Source organism: Gallinula chloropus, assembly GCF_964237585.1.
Source record: "Gallinula chloropus genome assembly, chromosome: 32".
Taxonomy (NCBI): domain Eukaryota; kingdom Metazoa; phylum Chordata; class Aves; order Gruiformes; family Rallidae; genus Gallinula; species Gallinula chloropus.
Genome location: NC_140117.1, coordinates 203,371 through 225,252, shown reverse-complemented (window position 1 = coordinate 225,252; position 21,882 = coordinate 203,371). Strand labels below are relative to the sequence as shown.

General features: G+C 55.3%; 1 protein-coding gene and 1 pseudogene across 2 annotated transcripts in view; both read right to left on the bottom strand.

Moving 5' to 3' along the window:
* LOC311202908 (butyrophilin subfamily 1 member A1-like) overlaps nt 1-21,882 on the bottom strand; it is a 197,971-nt pseudogene that overhangs the window by 57,291 nt on the left and 118,798 nt on the right. The gene's annotated exons all lie outside the window — the stretch shown is intronic.
* Nucleotides 3,726-6,952, bottom strand: LOC311202826 (butyrophilin subfamily 1 member A1-like; the record flags this gene model as incomplete). Its single annotated transcript, XM_084277476.1, has 7 exons — nt 3,726-4,418; nt 4,898-4,930; nt 5,170-5,190; nt 5,482-5,505; nt 5,720-5,824; nt 6,062-6,343; nt 6,691-6,952. 7 exons carry the CDS (start codon nt 6,950-6,952, stop codon nt 3,730-3,732), a joined length of 1,416 nt encoding a protein of 471 aa, XP_084133602.1. The 3' UTR covers nt 3,726-3,729.

Genomic DNA, 21,882 nt, shown 5'->3' with positions numbered 1-21,882 from the left:
CTCCTCCTGAGCGAAATTCTACCCTCCAGCCTACTAACACACCTTCTCATACCTTGTTTCACTCAGTACCTACCCCACAGGAAGAACAGGAGTACAACTTCATTCAAAAAAATCCTCTTTGGACCTTAATGAAGGCAGCCTTTACGGTGATTAATCAAACGCATCCTAACATTACTAAGGATTGTTGGTTTTGCTACGGAATGCGCCCCCCCTATTACGAGGGAATAGAGGATTTAACACAACTAGAAAAATCAATCTCATATCTTGAAAAATCCTTAACTTCCCTGTCAGAAGTTGTACTCCAAAACAGGAGGGGGTTGGATCTAGTATTCCTTAAGGCCGTGATTCATTAGCTAAGGTACGAGAAAGGCTGGAACAAAGAAAAAGAGAAAGAGAATCTCAAGCTCCTTGGTATGAAAATTGGTTCAAGGGGTCACCCTGGCTTACTACTCTATTGTCAACTATTACAGGACCAGTTATCATTATTATCCTTCTGTTGACTTTCGGACCATGTATATTAAACAGGATTGTGACATTACTTAAAAACCGAATTGATAGAATTGAAATTCTTACTATCCGAGCTGTGGAATCAGCAAACAGGTGATTAAAGAAAAGGGGTGGAATTGTTATGAACGTTTGCTGATTCTTCCAATAATAGCTGAAAATAGTACGAGGTTTGGATGAATGATCATAAACGGAATGCTTTAGAAGCTTTTCTGCTTGCCTAGACTCGATCAAAATAAACTGCAGGAGGAGGGAATGATTCTTTTTATGCTTGTACGAGTTAAAACAAAGGTAAAATATTTTGAAGTTAATATTAAGCTTATTTTGTATTATGCTTTGCTTATGAAATGGAACGAGCGATCAGAGGAAGAGAAAGAAGACGAGGCGGATTTGGAAAACAGCCTTTAAAATAGTTTGTGACCACACTAGTGTGAAAGGAAACCATGTGCGAAATACATCTTACACCAGGGTCATCGATAAGGAAGAATGAAAAAGTCTGTTTAATAATTGTACAAGAAGACGAAGAAAAATAATATATGAACTTTGCTTGGGTAATCACAAAAATTAATAGATAACTGGAAAATAAATTGCTTTGTTTATTAAAGAGTATAAATACATGTATCCTACCTCTCTACAGCGCGGAGTGGTGAGACTCAGGTCTCCTCCCGCCCAGCGCTGTTTCTTTCTCTCTGAATAAACTGCTGCTAATCACACTCCCCGCGTGAGTGTCTTGTTTGTCGATAACATCTGTGTCTCTCATTCTCCTCATGGCTGCAAGTGCTGGCAGGGGCTTGTTCCAACGTAGGGTCACAGCATCTTCTCTATGTCTCCACCTGCTCCATCCAGCATGGAGCCCCTCCATGGGCTGCAGGTGGGGTCTGGGCCTTTTCCATGGGTTTCTCCAGGGGCTGCAGGGGCATCTTTCTCTCCAGCACCTGGGCCGCCTCCTCCCCAGCCCTTTCCCGGCCTTGGTGCCTGCACAGCTCGTTACATCTTGTCCCTCCCTTCTCTGGAGGCAAAATGCAGCTGCTTCTGGGTTGTTTTCTCCTCTATGTGATTCTCAGAGGTGCTATGAATCCATCTCTGTTTGGCTCAGGCCTGGTCAGAGCGACTTTGGCCTTGAATTGCCTGATGTTTACACTTTTGGGGCCTGGCAGAGCATTCCAGCAGCCAATTTCTGCAGCCCCTGGTCTCTCTCTCAGCACCCAGCTACGCAAAACTGCGACACCACCCTGTTACCCACCCCCAGGTCCTTCTCCACAGAGCTCTTCTCCAGCAGGTCACCCCCAGCCTGGTCTGATACAAGAGGTTGTTCCTTCCGAGGTGCCAGACTCCACACTTGCTTTTGTTGAACTTCATCTGGTGTCTCCCTGCCCAGCTCTCCAGCCTGGCCAGGTCTCGCTGAATGGCAGCTCCATGTCCTGCCTGTCACCCACTCCTCCCACCTCTCTATCATCAGGTACTTGCTGAGGGTGGATGCTATTCCCTCATCAAGGTTGTCAATGAAGATGTTAAACCAAGGGGAGATGGTGCTCAACCAATCTCATAGCCTTCTATGATCTCATCACTGGCTGGGTGGATGGAGGGAGAGCAGTGGATGTCTGGATGTCATCAACCTTGACTTCAGCAAGGCCTTTGATACTGTCTCCCATGACACCCTGATAGCAAAGCTGAGAGAGCATGGGATAGATGAGTGGACAGTGAGGTGGGTTGAGAATTGGCTGTCGGACCGAGCCCAGAGGGTTGTGATTCGAGGAGCAGAATCTGACTGGAGGCCTGTGACCAGCGGTGTTCCCCAGGGCTCAGTGTTGGGTCCAGTCCTGTTTAATATCTTCATTGATGACCTTGATGAGGGAATAGCATCCACCCTCAGCAAGTACCCGATGAGGTGAGGAGTCTTCAAGTGTTGGGACAAACCAGCTGTTGCCTGTCCCTCTGCCCTGAGCCCTTGGGGACCTCAGATCCCTGGGCAGGAAATGTCCCTAGCTGTCCAACTGCCCATCCTCACGCAGGGGCAGCCAACCTCCAACAGAAGGGGTTCAGGGGGCCCAGGGGACTGTACCCAGAGCTGGGTGTGGATACAAGGGTTCCTGAGGCCATACACAGATCAGGGGAGAGGGATCAGGGTGAGTCCCATTGACACCAGGGCTGTCGGGAAGCACAAACACAGCCCAGGGGGATCTGGGAGGGGCAGAAGGGGGTTAGGAGGTAGAAGGAGGGGCCATTAACCCCCAAGGCCAGTGCAGCAGTGCTGTCCCACCCCCATCTCCAACATCATTTTCCTTTTTCCTACATGGCAGCAGCAGCATCACCAGGAGCAGCTCTGAGCATCTGTACCAGTTCCAAGCAGCTGGGAGCATGGGGTCAGCTTTGTTCTTGGCTCCTGCAGCCCCAAATGATTCCACTGTGTCCCCCGCCCCTTCCTGTGGCCTGGAGGGCTCGGCCACCCCCACACCCGAATCACAGCAACACCCCAATCCCATCATATCCCAACCCATCCCAATTCAAATCAAGTCAAATCAGACAGTCACCTCAAGGCAAACCAAGTCAACTGAAAGCAACTGAAGCCAAGTCAAGTGAACTCAACTCCGGTCAACCCAAACCAATCCCACACACATCCCAACCCACCTCATCCAAACACAACATTCCACTTACCCACCCCACTGCTCCCGGCTCCACTGCAGCACCAAACTCCACAGCGGCAGCAGCAGCCACCCCAGTCAGTACTGGTAACTATCACTTTCCCAGAGCCCCAGGGGGGGATATCCTTTCCCTGCTCAGGATTTTCCTCTTCTGCTGCCCCTGAAGCTGCTCTAGTACAAAGAGGCTTTCGTGCACAGAGCCCAGTCCCTAAACCAGCCACGAGCCGCCGCCGCCTGTACCAAATGTCCGGCTCGGAGGGGCAGGAGGGAAACACACCTCAGGCTTGATCCCAACAGGATTGTGCCATGTGGAAGGATATGGACAGAGTAGGGGCTTTCTGGTGACACAGGGTGCTAGCAGAGCAGTGAGTTCTGCAGATTCAAGAAAAGGGGGGGGTCTGATTTGGAAGTTCCCCTGGCCTCCCACCCCCTGCTGTGTGCTCACCCTGCCCAGGGCTGCCCCCAGGCTCCTGCTCCAACCACTGCTCCAAGCCTGATACAAATCCCTTTCGGTGGCAGCCAGGAATCAGGACAAACCCCCCAGGAACCCCCACAGCCACACTCCATGGTTATCTGCAAAGCTTTATTGAGTCCTGTCCTGCTCTGTTGAGTCAGGATGGTCTGGGGCAGGGCTGAGGGGGACATCTGCTGCTGTGGCACCGAGGAGGGTAGTGTGGGCAGGGTCTGCAGAAGGGCAGGGGCTCTGCGGGGAGGTGCTGGATGTGGAAGGTGAATGGGAGGTGCTGTCCCTGAGGCACAGCTCTGTTCCCTTTCTCCCCACCAAAAACCACGGTCGGATGGTCTCTCCACTGAATGAGGCTGGTTGGAAAGTGAAGATCTCGGCCCCACTGTGACCATCGATGAAAGTCACCAGCCCCTGTGGGCAGTCCAGACAGACCCAGACTCTGCTGGGGACCCGGGACACGGACAAGAGGGTGTGAGGAGAGGTGAGGGACTGAAACTGCCCATCCCAGTGCTCGATGCCCCAGACCCCTTCTTCAGGGCCCAGGTATATATACCCCTTCCTGCTCACAGAGTCCCTGGCCACCCCCACAGCCCACCATGAAGCACCACCCACCTCCCCCTTCACCTCCACCTCCCAGCAGTGCCTCCCCTCACTGAACCCCTCCCAGCCCAGCACACAGGGCAGAGATGTAAATCTCTGAGGGGTGTTGGGCAGGTCCTGATATGTTGTTCCCCATCTCACACTTCTCCCATCCTTGGACAGGACAAGGTTGGGATGAGCTGTGTCAGGATCCAGGGTCACCATGCCTGCAGGGACAGGAGGAGCCAGAGCATCAGGGGCAGAGCTCAGCACTGGGCAGGTTTCACCCTCCTGGGTCCAGGATCTGCCTTGCAGGGCAGGACATGGGGCATGTCCTTCTTCCAAGAGATCCCATCCCAGGGCCAGTCCCAGAGTGGCCATGGCTGAGCACTGTCCCATGGGAACAGGCAACAGTGGGGCTGCAGTGCAAGCACAGAGGAGCAGGATGGGGAGGCAGCGTCTCAGCCTGTGCAGTGCTCTGGGTGCCAGGGGGGAGATGGCTCCTCTTGGCCCCACAGATGGAACTCATGAGGGGTGGGACAGGCCAGAATACAGCAGAGAACAGCCCAGTGCCATACTCGGGGTCGGGGAGTCACCCAACACACCCAGAAACAGCCAGTCCCACACACTGTCCAGCCCAGATATCCCTTGCTCATGAGGAACGGGAGGAGAACCACACAGAGCAGCATCCAACCCCCCCAATTACCTGGACTGTGGGGCAGCAGAAACTTCCTCCAGGCTACAAGGAGAGAGGAGAGCTGGTCACATCCCAGAGCCAGTCCCAGGCAGCTCTGGGCAGGACAGAGGGTCCATCCCTGTGGTGGTCCCCCCGAGCTGCTCACCCTCCCAGGCACATGGCGTTGGGCTTTCCCAGCTCCAGAGATACCAGGATGGAAAGGACAGGCAGGGAGGGGAAGGGTGAAGGACCAAGATAACAGGACAAAACTTGAGGCTGTGCCAGAGCTCATGGATACTCACCCAGGGCTGCATCTTGTTTCCCTGGAAAGCAAAACCAGGAAACAATGTGTGACCAGAGGAAACAACCACTCACCCCAGGTCTGATCCTGCAGGAGCACACAGAGCTTAGGCTGATCCCCAGCTCCTCCTTTTTGGGGAGTAGAACCAGACCGCCTTGCTCCTGGGAATGGCTCCCTGCCAGTCCATCCTCCGCCAGCCCACCCACGATCTTTAGAGCTCAGCCTCAAAGTCAGGAACCGCCCCAAGGCAAGTCCCTCCTGGGGGCTCCTGTGCCAGGAGGTTTTGCTGGGGGAAGGGGCCAGAAGGACTCACCCAGCTCTCTGGAAAACAGCAGCGCTGCAAAGCAAAGCCGGAGGAAGAGGAGGTCAGGAGAGCAGCTTGCTTCCTCAGCAGGAACAGCTCCAGAGGGTCTCTGGACCTTCCCAGCAGCCAGGCACTCTGGCCATGATCCCTGTCCTCCTGCCCACACCCCACCGTGTCCTTGCCCCATTTCGTCCTTGACTAAAGAGCTTTTTGATGGAGGCAACATGTCCTTTGGGGGCAAACGCACCTTTCCTTCTCCAGAGATAAACACCAAGGCCAAGGAGCCCAATGGAGAGCACAAGGAGCACACCCAGACCGATCATCCAGGGACGGGCATCACGGAAAAAGGGAGCTGAGAAACAAACAGATCCACAGGGAAAGGGACCAATTTACACTCGGGTCTGTGGGGAGAAGGACCCAGAGACCCCCACCCCACACCTCCAAGCCCTTGTCCCGTGAGCCCTGGGGAGTCCTCCCGTGCCCCCACACCCCCACACTGCACACCAAGCCCAGACCCAAGCTGCTCCAAGGAAGGCAGCCAACCCCCGCCCTGCTCCAGCGCCGCAGGGGCTGGCTGCAGCCGTCTCACCGGAGATGCGCAGGGACGCCTCCTGCTCCTGGGCCAGGTGGTGGTTCCTGACCACACAGGACCAGTTCCCCTCTCTGGTCCCTGTCACCACGATGGCATCTTCGGTGTCAAACAGGCCTCTGGCATCAGGGGAACGTCTCTGGGAGACCGAGGGGACACGGTGCCCGTTGGGGTCTTTCCACAGCACCTCCGGTTGCGGGAACCATCCGGCCGATCGACACAGCACCCGGATGCCTCCGGCCTCGTAACCCTCCAGAGAGAGCTGAGGGCCAGAGCCTGTGGCTGGGGAAGAGCCCGGGGTGGAGGTCAGGGAGGGATGGGCTCAGCTCCAAGGCCACAACCGCATCTCCAAGCAGACCCCTCACAGCTCCCACCAAACCCAACCCAACCTGTGCAAGAACCACTGAGCGTTGATGCCCAACAGCCCCAGATCTCCCCCCAAACCTCCCGGCACAGCAAGACTGAGCTGCCCAGCTTCAGCACCTCCAGGCAGCGTCTGCACCCCGCAAGGCTGCCAGACACTGTGCCAGCTCTCCTGGGGCACCAAGGGATGGGACACGGGTCTGGGAGGAACAAATGAGTCCAGGGACACCACAACCACCCCTACAGACACCGCACTGGACATAAACCTGAAACCTCCAGCTCCACCAAAGCTTCTCCATAAGAGGCACCGTCAGTCACGGTGCAGACGTACAGACCATCATCAGAGGGTCTCAGCCCAGAGATTCGCAAGTCCAGGCTTCCATTGGAGAGACCATCTCTGGCCAACTCTGTCCTCCCAACATATTCCTTCATCTGGTCCCTGGACACGTCCTCCCCATGTCGGTAGTGGTGCACCGTTTCAGAGACCCTGTGCCGGATCCACCTGATGTCCCAGCTCTGAGAGTCCATGGCTGGGGACAAGTGACAGGGCAGCACAACGTCCTGCCCCACGGTGACACGGAGAGGCCGGTCTGGTCCCACCACTCTGAAGTCAGCTTGGCCATGGAGAAGGACACAGAGACACAGAGATGGCACCTACGTTAATTGAGGGTGTTGCAGGCCAGGGCCAAGCTTGGTGTGAGCTGGGCACACTCCGTGCCGCGGGTGTTGCTTTGCCCTCCCATGGTCCAGAGACCCCAGAGAAACTGGAGTAGGAGTGGAAGGACTGGAAGGAGAAGGAGGTTTCCCAGGGGCGGGGACCTGGTCCAGAAAATGACCTCCACCCCAGTCAGCCCCGCTCTAGCCACAGCGGCCAAGGGAAAGTGAAAGCATGCAGGGCCAAGCTCCAGGCTGGGCTCCCCCCCACCCCATGGCAGCTCCTGCCCCACATCTGCCATCCAGAGCGTGTGAAAGCCCCCAGCAGCCCTGCAGGATCCCTACCTGATCCCAGCCGGAGCACGTGGAGAGTCACCCAATACCTCAGGAGGCCCCTGGGGCTCGCCGGGAGACACATCTGCTGCCACACTGGAGAGGGAGAGGAAGGGGAAGGGAGGCAGAGTAGGGCGGTGGGGGTCACAGGCACCCCAGAGGGGATCTGGCAAAGAAGGGCTGCCCCTGCCCCCGAAGAGGGGCTGAAATCCCCAGAGCCCCTGCACCAGCACCCTGATGGCACCAGAAACTGGTGCTCAAGGGCAGGATGGGACTGCAGATGGGTCCCCAGGGAAGCCCCTGCTCTGCCCCACGGCCCCTCTCCAGGAGTTATCCCAAATCCCGTATCAGCTCGAAACGCAGGGAAATGTTCTAAACGCCCTGGAGAAGGGAATCTTCTCGCAGCAAGGAAATGAGCTCTGGGACTCAGCAGGATGAGGAAAACATTGGATCTTTTCCGAGTTTCCTGTCAGGGGGTGGGATTTGAGGCCCTGCAGCAGAACAACCAGCTGACATTCCACACTTCCTGCCAAAGGCTTGAAAAGCCGGAATCTAAACTCAACAGCCTCGGTGTCTGTGAAGCGGGTCGGCTTTATCCCAGCGCTGGGCAGACTGGAGATCGCTTCTCTGGATGTGGGAGCGCCGCTTCAAGCCCAGTTTCTCATATTTCACAGAATCACAAAGTTGGAAAAGACCTCTGAAGATCATCAAGTCCAACCAATCCCATCCTAAACTAAACCATATCCCTAAGTACCTCATCAACCCTTTTATGAACACACCCAGGGAAGGTAACTCAGCCCCTCCCTGGGCAGCCTGTTCCAGCCCTGACAACTCTTTCAGGAAACATTTTTTTCTAATATCCAATCTAACCCTGCCCTGGCACAGCTTGAGGCCATTTCCCCTTGTCCCATCCCCTGTCCCCTGGCTGAAGAGACCAGTGCCCACCTCTCTGCAACCTCCCTTCAGGTAGTTGTAGGTGGTGATAAGGTCTCCCCTCAGCCTCCTCTTCTCCAGGCTAAACAGCCCCACCTCCCTTAGCCATTCCTCATATGATTTTCCCTCCAGCCCCTTCACCAGCCTGGTTGCCCTTCTCTGGACTCACTTGAGGATCTCAATGTCCTTCCTATGGTGAAGAGGCCAGAACTAGACACAGTACTTGAGGTGGCCTCACCAATACCCAGTACAGGGGCACACTCCCCTCTCCAGACCTGTTGGCCACATTATTTTTGATATAAGCCAGGATGCCATTGGCCTTCTTGGCCGCCTGGGCACACTGCTGGCTCATATTCAGCCTGCAGTCACCCAACACCCCCAGGTCCTTCTCCTCCTGACAGCTCTCCAGCCAGTCTCCCCCCAGCCTGTAGTGCTGCACGGGGTTGTTATGTCCCATGTGCAGCACTCTACACTTGGCCATGTTAAACTTCATCCCCTTGGTCTCAGCCCATGGGTCCAGCCTGTCCAGATCCCTCTGAAGAGCCTCCCTACGCTCAGGCAGATCAACACTTCCTCCTAGTTTAGTGTCATCTGCAAACCTACAAAGGGAGCATTCAATCCCTTCATCCAGGTCATTGATAAAGATGTTGAACAGAACTGGACCCAGGACTGAGCCCTGGGGGACGCCACTCGTGACCGGCCTCCAGCTGGATTTGGTTCCATTCACCACCACCCTTTGGGCCCAGCCAGCCAGCCAGTTTTAACCCAGCTGAGGGTCCACCTGTCCAGGCCAGTGGCAGCCAGTTTCTCAGTCAGAATGATGTGAGATACCATGTCAAAGGCTTTCCTGTCTCTCCATGTCCCCCACTATTTCTGTGCTCTATCACTGTGGTGACTGGCAATGAGCAACACCCAATTCGATATGAATTTCAGGTGAAGCCGTTTATTGGGTGAAATCCCACAGATTAGAGACATTTGTTACTGCAAACGTGGGAAGCTGAAAAATTGCTAATGTAAACATAAAAAGAACCCTGCTAATGTAAACATACACTGTTTCCACCCCACTGATTGGTTAATGATTATAATGAGTTCTGATGAACCCAGACTTCTAGTGGGCCTGTGCCATGAGCATTGACACCAGGGGCAAGGCCACTGGGGAACTGCTGACAGTCCAGGCACGACTGTACAAGCCCTTTAGCCTCAGCAACTGACAGGTGGTGTTGTCGTTGAAGCTCCCTGGCAGATTGATGAAAGGATTCCTGTGATCTCCGAGCCTGTGCACAGCGCTCTGCTGAGGGAGCAGCCCAGGCTGGTGCTGCCAACCTGGCTGCTCTCTGATTGCCTCTGCCAGACCCTGAGTTAGTCCCGTGTGGCTGCCAATATGGGTAATAAAGTACTGATGCTGTTGGTTAGACAGAAGGAGCCAGAATTCCTTAAACACTCTATATAATCTCTCATCTGAAACCCCTTTCAATAGTGCCCGTTCCATTCGGGTCACTATTCCCACCACACACAGGGAGTCACAGACTAGAGGAACTGGTTCGGCTTTCTGCTTGTCACACACTCTCACAACTGCCTGCAGCTCCAGCTGCTGATTGAGGCTTGGGCTCCTTTGAATATCAAATCCTGCCATTTCCCATGCTCCTGCCATGGAATCGCAGCCTTCTGAGCTCTTCCCCCTGCATCAGTGAACACTGGAACACCCCGAACCGCACACCCAGACAACAAGGGCTTTTCTTCTGTTGGGCAGTTCTGTGCTGCTGTAGAGATTCTGTGTGGTGGGTAATGCACTTTCACTTCCCCTGCACGGTCTGATAAAGCTATTTGCAGGGCAGTGCTGTTCCTCAAGGCCCAAGCTAAATACTCTGCTGCTGATGGAACAACAATAAATGTGGGTTCTGTTCCATGGGCAGGAACACCCATTCTAACAGCCTTAAGGGACCTTTGTCATTAGTCCACTGCATTATAACAGCAAACACACGTTCTGTTTAATTAACGACTGTGACTCCTATGTCCCACTCAGCATCCCATCCATGGGTATATGTATTTTTGATTTTGTTACTAATGACTTCCAGGGCCTTTTTAGCTTCTTCTGACAGGATTCTGGGTGCTCCTGCACCACCTCCTCCCTTTAGCAATGCCACTACAGGTTCCAGTTCCCTATTCGTAATGCCACACAATGGTCTAACCCAGTTAGTATCTCCAAGCAGCTTTTGAGCATCATTTAACGTGCTGACCTCAGCTGGGATCTCAATCCTTTGGGGTGTTACGGTACTTTTATCAATCTGCCACCCCAGAGATTTCCACACTGGCTTCTTTTGAATTTTCTCTGGAGCAATCTGTAACCCCTTGCTTTTCAAATGCCCTGTCAACTCATGAATCAAACTGTCAATGTCCAAATTTGTTCCCACAATCAGTACCTCATCCATGTGATGATTAAAGATGAGATCAGGATGGGCTCTTCGTACTGGAGCAAGTGCCCAGGCTACATAAGCCTGGCACACAGTGGGTGAATTTTTCATGCCTTGTGGGAGCACCACCCAATGACACCTTTCCATGGGTTCAGTTTTGTTTACAGTAGGGACTGAAAAGGCAAATTTCTCATCATCATCAGGGTGTAAAGGACCCTAATTTAAACATTCCAATTTTTAGGTCTCACGTTTGGAGGTGGCAGACCGGGCTGCGAAGCTCCCGCATCTTCCATCACTTCACTGACTTTTCTTACCTCGTGCCCCAAGCGCCATCTCCCGTCCTGTTCAGGGATGGTAAAAATAGGCGAGTTCCACGGGCTTGTGGAGGGCTGGATGTGTCCCTTGGCCAGTTGCTCCTCTATTCAATCCTGGAAGTGGGCAAGTTTTTCTTTAGTAAGCGGCCATCGCTCGACCCAAACGGGGGGTTGTGTTTCCCAGGTGACTTTTCAAGGAAGCTGCCCACTTTCAATGGTCGCCATCCAAACTCCTTCTGCTCTGTGCCCAGCCTTGCTCTCAGTGGATAAACGCATCCCTGAGCCTGTGGCACATCCCAACAAATGCTGCCACCCGATTCCTCAGGAGACAGTGATTTCTGGGGGAGTTGGGTGGGAGGTGTGGATGGGAGCGGTGGGTGTAGAGACCAAGTGGGTCCCTGATCCGATGGCTGACGAGGCAGATTCTGGCCAGGCGGCTTCTGGACCGTCTCCGTAGGGCTTTTGTCCCTGTGCAGAGGGGAGGACGCCGGCGAGAGCAGCGGCTGGAGAGGGGCGTGGCCATGCAAATCGCGAGCAGCGGGGCGCGCACGGGCTGCTGGGAGTGCTCGGTGCGGAGCTCTCCGCCGGTTTCCCGGAGCCGGGAGCAGCGGATCCCGGCGGGAAGAGGCGGGATAAGCAAGGGAATGCGAATGCGAGCGGGACCTGAGGGTTTTGGGGCCGCTGTGGAGCATCCGTGAGTTGTGTGAGTGCCGGCGGGGGTGTGTGGAGGTGCTGGGGGATGAAATGAAGGCATCCGGTTTCCACTTGTAGCATGTTGGGAAGCAAAGGGGGGACTGAATAGTTCGCACCCGCCTTGGGGTGATCAGCGCTGGGGCCGAGATGCGCCTGCCCAGACTGGCTGAAATCCTCTGTCTGGTGCCAGCAGGAGCAGCTGCTCCTGGAGGAACTGGTGTCCCGGGTGAACCAGTGGGACCAGCTGGTGCGGGAGCTGGACTGGCGCGAGTGGACGTGAGAGTCCCGAGGGGGAGGATGATGATGGGCGGGGTGTCCGACTCCCTCTGCCCCTCCCTTCCCCTCCCTGCAGGGCGCAGGAGGAGGATGCTCGCCTGGAGCGAGGCCTCAGCCAGCAGCGCCGCAGCTTCCCTCGCAGGGAGACCTGTGTCATCACCTGAGGGATCCCCCACGGGACACCCCCCACCACCACCAAAGACCGGGAGGAAGAGGAGGAAGAAGGAGCAGCAAAGCCCTTGCGATCTGACCCCCATCCCCAAGCCCCTCTGCCGCTGCGGGAGGAGGGGGGGGGGGAAATGGGGCAGCCTCCCAACCAGCCCCCCGAAACCCAACATTCCCACAAAGATTCACACATCCCACCAACAACCCCTGGGGATTCTCCTCCCCCAGGAACCCCCAACACCCCAAAGCCCCAACCCCGCTTCCTACAGGCTCCCCCTTCCTCCCCAGCTGTCCCCCTCCCCTTTACCTCCTCCCCCCCGAGTCCTACAGGCCCCCCCTTCCTCCCCAGCTGCCCCCCTCCCCTTTACCTCCTCCCCCCCGAATCCCACCCAGGCCCCCCTTCCTCCCCAGCTGCACCCTCCCCCCTTTACCCCCCCAATAGCCCCCAACAAGCCCCATCCACACATTAAATCTCCTTTATTGCTTCTGGCTGCACTCAGTGACCTCCGGGGGAGGGTTGGGGGGGGGGGGGGGGTGGAGTCCCGGGGGAAGGGGGTGTCCCGTGGGGGGTCCCTCAGGTGATGACACAGATGGGGTGACACCAAAGACTCCCCAGTGAGACACAGGTGGGGTGACACCAAAGACTCCCCAGTGAGACACATCTCACCTGACACTGAGTTACTCATTCTGGGGTGATCTTTCAATTTTGGCTCTCCAACAAGCTCCTCCAGCTCCCAGCCTGGCACCCTCCAATGTCCAACTGGTCCCTGAGCACAATGTCACGTGCTTTGGATATCCTTGTCATGGGATTGTCATCCTGCCTTGGAGTAATTGCCTAGGAACCCATCAGCCATGGGCTGGGAAACCCCAGCATCCAACCTCCAGAGGGGCCCATCACCACTGTAGTGTTTAACAGTGCTGGGCCACCATCTCTTTGGGATCCCTTGACTCCAAGACCCCTTGGGCACACCACCTTTGGGCACACCACCTTTGGGGTGATTAACCACAGGGTCCACCCCTCTGGATGCTGAGCCCTGGGGGCCCAGCACTTTGTCTTTCAAAAGACCTTCAGGCTGTGGTGCCCACTAAGGTGCCCACAAGAAGCCACCAGAAGAGTCTTCTACCATCCCGGGTGGCACCTGCAGGGCTTGTGGGCTCCTTCCTCTCCACCCATCACTGATGATGATGATGAGCCCACCCTTTGAACACGGGGCCCAAGTTCTGGGCTACCAGGAGACTGAGCGACAGTGAGAACCCAGTGAAGGGCCCCTGAGCTGCTCCATGTCTGAATGCCTCTTGGAGAAGCTGGTCAGCCAGAACTGACCAGCCTAGAGAAGGTTTGGCTGCAGGAGGTCTGCCCATGTGACATCTCAGCCATGGCAGTGACAGGACAGGAGGTGCAGGACACAAATCTGGACAGACAGTGATTTGGGAAGATGCTTTTTTACTGTGGGGGTGCCCAAGGCTCTTTGGGGAGATTCTGGGGTCTCTAAGAGTGGAGGGAAGTAGGGCCAGCAGGATGGGGCTGTGGTGGTCTCCAGGGCTTCTTTGAGCCCTTGAAGGGCATTGCTTGCCCCTAGGATCTCCCAGGGCTGTTTGGGACCCCTTCAGGACCCCACAACAGTCCCAGCTCCCCCCGGGGTACAATGGTGTTTCCCTGGCCAGGGGACAGGAGGTGGCACAGGCCAGAGTTGGGGTGGGGGGGGCTCAGCATCCCCCCCAGGCCAGCGTGTGGAGGCGGTGGGCAGCATCGCGCAGCCGCCCGCGGTGCTCGAGGCAGCGGTGCAGCCCGGGGGGGACCCGGGCCAGCCCCCAGCGCAGCCCCCAGCACCACGCGGCGATGGTCCCCGTCGAGTCGCTGTCCCCGCCGTGCAGCACCCCCCTGGCACAGAGGTCCCCCCAGCACCCCCCGGCTGCCAGCAACGCCTCCAGGGCCACCATGGGCGCATCGTGGCCGCTGCGCCCCGGCCACCCCTGCAGTGCCCAGCCCAGGTACGCTGCATCCCGCTCGGCCGGGGAGGGCAGGGGGGGCAGCGTCGCTGGGCCACCGCCCTCCAGAAGGCCCCGGGACTCCAGGTACCTGCGGGGACATGGAGGTCACTGGGAGCACTGGGGGCCCTGGGAATGCCGGGGGGCAGCAGGGACGTGGGGGGATTGGGGGCAGCAGGGACAGCGGGGGAATGGGGGAACTGGAGTCAGCGGGGATGTAGTGTCACTGGGGTCACTGGTGACACCGGAGCGGTGGATGCAGTGGGGACACCGGTCACAGCAGGGAAACCAAGAGCACTGGGGATACTGGGGACACTGGGGGCAGCGGGGGTGTTCAGCCCTCCTCAGACACGCTTCCAGTGTTGAGGGTGGCAACACTGGAGGGATCTTGGGGACACTGGAGGGATCTTGGGGACACTGGGGACATCCTGGGGGCACCGGGGGCAGCAGGGACACAGTGGGCACTGGTGACCCTGCAGATTGACTGGGCACCAGGGTCGGCAGTGACACCAGTGACCGTGGGGCAGGGGACACTGGGGACATCGAGGCTCTGGCACAGCACAGTGACACCAGTGACAGTGGGGCAGAGGACACTGGGGACATCGAGGCTCTGGCACAGCACAGTGACACCAGTGCACTGCGCTGCCAGGACTGGGAGAGAGCCTTGTGATGCCCACAGAGGATCTATAGAGTGCTAGCAGGGGATCCATAGTGTCCCTATAGGGGGCCTGGGGGGGATCTATAGGGTGCCTATACTGTGCCCATTGGGATCTGTGCTGCCTGGTGCCCCCTGAACTCCCTGCCCATCCCCTGCAGACACAGAAAGGTTCTCAAGAAATGGCTTTTAATGAAAAATCAGAACAAAACAGTAATCAAAGGTACTAACTACAGAATCAACACCCTTCTTCCCTCCCTCCCTCTCATTTTCCCCCCATGGTAGAGCCTGGCAGGGTGTCGTCTTCCATGGGGACATCTGTGTCCGCAGAGATGTCACAGACTGTGACAGTGTCCACATCCATAGCGACAGGACAGGTGTCCCAGCCTGAGACACTGTCCACATCCATGGGGACCGGACTGTCTGTGTCTCCACTGGAGAGGAGGGACTGTGTGCAGACAGGGAGTGGGTGGTCCTGGGGAAGCGATGCTGCTGTCCCCTGATGGCTGTAGGGCAGGAACAGTTGGGGTTGTCCCTGGGGGGCCGTTGGTGTAAGCAGGCTGCTGGGTGTCTGCAGCTGTGTGGTCCCTGAAGCACAGTGCCAGGCAGAGGAGCGATGCCGTGACTGAGCAGTGAGGGGGTTGCCAGAGGCAGACTGGTACTGGAACTGGGGAGCTCTGATCAGCTGCCGCTTGGCAGATCTGCAGGGGGGAGAGGGAGATGTGTCAGGCTGGGGGGCGGAGGGAATCCCTCAGGCACCCGCCGATCAGGCCCCAAGCGTGGACCAACCTCTGGTCTGTCCCAGCTGAGTGGGAGGGTGCAGGGAAGGGCTGCTGCTGCTGCTGCCCTGGCAGGTGGTGGAGGTTGGTGGGTCCTGAGAGAGAGACATGAACACACGCTGGTGACCATATCCCCAGCTGGGCCAGGAGCGTGCGCGAGGGCACTGAGAGGGAGCAGGGAGAGGGGCGAGAGGGGCTGTGGAGTTCCCCAGAGTGTGTCCCTGCGCAGCCAGGAGTGGGCTCAGGCCATACCTCCAGTGTAGGGGGTTGGGAAGATGGGTGGCATCATGGTGGGGGCAGAGAGACCCCATGAAGTGCACCACAGAGGTGGGAGCGCCATGGTCGCTGGAGGGTCAGCTACAGGATGGTGTCTGGATGCTTCTGTTTGCGTGTATCCTTGGTAGCAATGGGGCCACTCCCAGAGGCCTTTGCTGCCCCATGCTCCATGGGCATAGAAAGGGTTAACAAAAAGGTTACAGGAAGAGTTACCCTCCATGGCTTCATGTCCAAGTGGAAACCACTACAAAGTGCTGCCCCTCCAAGGTTCATCCTGCCACCCATCCTGTTGGATATTTGTACCCGTGACACGCACAGTGGGATCGAGTGCACCCTCAGCAAGGTGTGGGTGACACTGAGCTGTGTGGTGTCTTTATACACTGGACAGAAGGGATGGTGTCCAGAGGAAAACTTGGCACATGTGGTTTTGGGTGCCTTTTGGAAGCTTTCCTATACTGTTAAAGAAAACATCAGGTGGCTCAAGGCCGGAGTCTCAGAATCACACGATTGGGAAAGACCACCAAAGACCAGCAAAGACCACCAAAAGGATGGTGATGGACTCCAGACTGGGCAGAAGCTTTTCTGGGTGATTTCTGACCAGAGAAATGTGAGCCCTCATCACCTTAAAAACACATTTCCCACTTGTCTAATTGCCTAGTGATCATAGAATCATAGAATTGTAGGGGTTGGAAGGGACCTCGAGAGAGAGGAGGAAAACACTGGTGCCCAAGTTGACTTTTCCTCCTTTTTCTGAACAGGCTGGGAAATCTCACACCTCTCAACTCCTGGCTACACGGCTGGTACTAAGGCCAGGGGTTTGGCTTGGACAACAAGGGGATGTTCTTTGGTGACTCCAATCTGTTGGAGAGGGACAGGATCCACCTGTCTAGAAGGGGTCCTCAGGAATCCCAGACCCGGGAGGTAGGATAAAGTCTGGAGAAAGGGCAGACTGAGTAAATACCGGCTTTACCATCTCTACCATCACCTGGCTGAGCCATCAAAGAGAAGACTTAAGAAATGAAGAAGAGAAGAAAAGGAAATTCCTCCCAGGCTGCCCAGGGAGGCTGGGGAGTCTCCTTCTCTGGAGGGATTCAACACCTACCTGGACACTGTCGTGTGTGACCTGCTCAAGGTGATCTCCCCAGACAAGACTGGAGGTGATCTCCACGGACAAGGCTGGAGGTGCTTCCCCTCTAGGAAGTGACCTCCCAGGTGATGCCCCTCTGACAGAGATGTCACTGGTTGGTCACCAGAGGTCCCTGGCAACTGTTGCTATTCTAGACTTCTATTGGGTGTTTGCTTGGCAGCAAATACAGGACTGATTTTTTTTTAATTACTATTTTTTAAGAGAGTAGACATAGCAATAATGTCCTAGTAATAAAAGAAGTGAGAATGAATAAAACCTGAAGTATCTCTGTTTACAAATCTAATATCTATAGCAGTTAAATCTAAAAAATAAATTATAAATTGATTAAAGAAGTTGCACATGACAGTTTGACATTATTTTCGTTCTAGTGTAGGATTCGATTTTGATTTCAAAGGAGTTAGAGGAGCTGTGAGAATATAAGGGGAAAAAAGAAAGAACCCCAAAAACCCCACTCCAACATGACTGATGAAATATTGTTTACAGGGTCAACGCCGCTCCGGTCCCAAACAGCTTCACACCAGCACGGCTTTTCTTTTATAAAATTTAAATATTTAATGTAATAAAATAAATAAATATTTCTCTTTTCACATTTAACAGACAAAAACAGAACAACAAACCCAACCCCACGTTGCAGGGAGTTGGTCAAACTTTAGAAGAGAAACTAAACTAAGAGTCTAAACTAAACTAAAGAGTCTTAACTGAACTAAAGAGTCTTAACTGAACTAAAGAGTCTTAACTGAACTAAAGAGTCTTAACTAAACTAAACTAAGGGTCAGTCCAAGAGGATCACAGTGTGACTGCAGTGGTGCCCGTCTCACAGCAGCTGCCGGTGGATTATGTCCCACACCATCTTCCTGTGGAAGTGAGGGATGTGACTCTGGAAAGAGAAGGAGAGAGAAAGCTGTTACATAGGAAGTCAGGGTGGCAAGGAGGCACAAACACCCGGTTCGTTAGGGACGGGGAGCGCAGCTCTGCCCTGCTGAGGCCACCCCGAAGTGCCGACCCCAGCAAGCGCGCGCCCGGCTGAAGGAGACTCCCACAACAGCAGAAGCTCATTTAGGAAGCCCCCAGACCTCACCTTGTCAGAGGAGGAACAGGAGAACCAAGCAAGGAACTGCAATGCCCACCCTGTACCCACACACCAGGTGCACCTCCAGGAAGAGGAAATACAAAAGCTTTTGGGTGGAGGAAGTTCCCAGGCTGGGGGCTGGGACAATACCTGGTGTCTGCCCTCCAACACATGGTGTTACAACCACCAGCTTACGTGGATTCAAAGCTCTGCTGCCACAGAGAGAGTCACCAACAGCATGAAAAAAGGACTAAAGAGCACCACGTAACCACAAGCCTGAGTTAAGTAGCGGGTACTTAAGGGGGTGCAGTAATGTGTCACCCTCCACAAGTCCAGACAACCAGATACTACATCCTCCTGCTGTGTGGTGCAGCTACAGTCTACCCAGCAAGTGGGACAGGTACGAGTCATGGGGATACTCACAGGTCCCAGATGGAAAGGGATCTCCTCCCTATTTCTGTTGGTCCAGGTGATACACAGGGGTCACTGGTTGACTGGAGAAGGTTGGAAGACTGGACAATGATGGAACACACAGCAAGGATGGAACAGCAGAGTAAGATGGCACGTGGCAGTAGTAGGATGGAAAATGGCAGTGGGATGGCACGATGTAGTAGTAGGATGGCACACGGTAGTAGTAGGACGGCACACCGGAGTAGGATGGAACACAGCAGTAGGGTGGAAGACTGGTGTGTGATTTAACTCCAGAGTAGATTCGAGCCGTGGTGTAGATTGGAGGATTGTACAAGACTGGAGCAGGGGGGAAGGCTGGAGGAGTCGAGGAGGCTGGAGGAGTCGAGGAGGCTGGAGGAGTCGAGGAGGCTGGAGGAGTCGAGGAGGCTGGAGGAGTCGAGGAGGCTGGAGGAGTCGAGGAGGCTGGAGGAGTCGAGGAGGCTGGAGGAGTCGAGGAGGCTGGAGGAGTCGAGGAGGCTGGAGGAGTCGAGGAGGCTGGAGCACTTTGGTGCAGGAAAAAACAACAGAGAAGAACCACAGTGTTTATAAACATGGCATTTGGTATTGACACGTGTCAGAGCACCATAAAGGAGACAGTTTATGCCTACACAACTGTCTACATGTGAGTGGGGAGCCACAGCTACAGCAACAGAAATACCTCAAGTACAACAAGACTGTCAACCCCCTGGACAGAAACATCCTGCACTGGTGTCACCACAAAACACAGCAGGCATTTCTGTGCAGAGACCCTTCACACTCAGCTGGGTGACTCTGAACTCGGGCAGACCAGAGGGGCAGGAGTCAAATTGGTCAAATTTTTGTGTTACCCAAAAGAGAAAACTGCCTCTAAGTTGTGCGAGAAGGACCAGGGGAGTTGGAAAGGAAGAGAGAAAATCCTGGCACCCCCTGTTATTACCTTACATTTCACGTCCCCAGATTAAAATTCAAGTCTTCCCTAGTTGGGAGGGGAGGAAGGAAAAATAAAAAGCTACTGAAGGTTCACCTCCCTTAGGACAGCAGCCCAGGAAACCTTGGAAAAACATCCCTGTGCAGACTCAGAGACAAATGTTGGGCAGCACGGAGGAAGTTCAGGAATGAAATGGAAAGCAAACCTTTCAGAGAAGAAAGTCAAAGCAAACAGAAGGGTTTTACCTGGCACAAGGAGCTGTCTTGTCCCACAGGGAGAGTGTTCCGTTGGCCAAGGGAGTCCCACAAGGTATTTGATCTACGAGAGGAGAGCATAAGCAAATCAGCCACTGTTAAAGGCAACTGAGGAGGTTGATGAGCTTCCCCAAAGGTCAATGTTTCCTCTCTCCCCTACGTCCCCACATTCCCTGTGTTCTGTTGCTTTAGAACAGGCTCAGATTTTCTTCCTGGCAACTGCAGCAAGTTGCCCTGGGCACGAGGTATCGCCAGGCTGAACCCCAGATTCAACCCCAAAAAGGGTTCTGGGGATCTAACACCCCAAACCAAACCAGTTTCCTTCTGGCCAGCTGGCAGCGGCCGTATCGCAGCTGGAGCTGGCTGCATCCAAGGCAGCTCCGGGACTGAGATGCCGAGCGAAACGCCCGGCCCCGACCCAGCAGCAGCGCAGGGATGCAGGGAAGAGACTGAGTTCCCACCCCAGCACTGCCAGACGCTACCGAGGGGCGATGCCGCCACAGCCCGTCCGTGAGCCGAGGGGGAGAGTCGCACCACACGCCAGGAAGAGCGCAGGAGAAACAAGCTCACGCCCTGACGTCAGCCTTACCAGTCTGCACCAGTTCTTCTCCTGGCACAGCACTTCTGGGTCTTTTCACTGCAGGCTCAGATGACAGGGCCTGAGTCTGGAACAGAAACAAAGCACCGCCCTGAGTTTAACCTCAACACCAGCCCAAGCCAGCGGAAGCTTCCGGAAAGGGAGGCAGCTCTGGTCCGATTTAGGGACCAGGATTTGCTGGCTCAGAGCGCAGCAGAAGGATCTTGGCAGGATCTCTGACCAGCACGCTGCCCTTGGGTTTGATTGTTAACAGAGGCTCTCCCCCACGCAGGGATTAAACCCCCTCAGGCTTCCTGCCCAGTTCCCCTCGGGCAGCTCCTCAGCATTCCAGAGTTCAGCCCTGACTCTGGCTCGGGGAGAGCTGAGCCCCACAGAAAGGGGTTTTGTACAAACAAAGAGTCAATGGTGTCTCAGGGACAAATAACAGAGCACGAGGGTTTCTTACTCCTCTCACTCTACGGGGCAGTAAGAAAAAGAACACGGCACCCCCCAACCAAACTAAGGGGTCAAGCAGCTCAGGACTCGTTTTTACAGAGGCAAAGTCCTAGGGGAATCCTCTCCCGGGCCGGGGGATACCCAACCCAGCAGAGAGGGCTTTATCCAGAGGAAGCAGGCGATTGTTCTCCCAAGGTCATGTAGTTTGGGTGCTCCTTCCTCAGCTCCACGTGCCAGAGCAGAGCAGGCAAACCTGAGCCAGGCAAACCCAGCACACAAGAGGCACCTGCTGTCAAGGGCAAAGAAGAGCCTGAGGCTGCACAGGTTCAGGAAAGTCTCTGCTAACCTCTCCCACAGACTCTGCTCCTGGAGCGGCATCGCTGCCCGAAGCTCGGCGTTTCCTTGCTGCCCTGGCTGGGACCTTCACCGCAGCAGCAGAAACCTCTTCAGCCTTCTCCTCACACCCAGGGATGGCAGCATCTAAACAACAAAGGGCCACGTGACAGCGTGACTTAAGAGGGGGTTCGGATTGCCATTTGCATGGCAGCCCAGCTCCTCGATCCCACCCAAAACACTGGGATTCATTCCAAGCTGCACACCCTTCTGCAGTTTCAGACACCCCTCAGTTTTCCAAGGGACACCAAACCCCAGAAGAACCAGGGCTGTGAACTACCTTTGTCATGGGCGCCACCTGGTTGCAGCTTTGGAGGTTCCTGCCCATCAGGATGTTCTGCAGGCGGATGAGGGCTGAGGAGAGAAGACACAGAACAGGGATTTACAACCACGGCTGAGCTTCACACAAGCAAAACTCCCAGAGCTAATTGCTGTAGTTCCCCTTCCAAGCCCCCCTGGGATCATCTCAGACACACACACAGACACCGCAGAGCATCCCCCACCTCTCCCAGCCAAGGCAACGCTAATTATCCCAATACAGTGAGGTAATTCCCTTCTGTTAATGCTTCTTCATGAGTTACACTTGTTCCCAGCAGCAAACACATGGCTTTGGCTAACGTGGAACGGGCTTTGTTTCACTCTGCACAGGTTAAACCCCCCCCCAAGCCACACACTGCCCTTCAGCGGGGCAATGCCCCTGTGTACAACGCTGAGTTTCTCTCCCCGG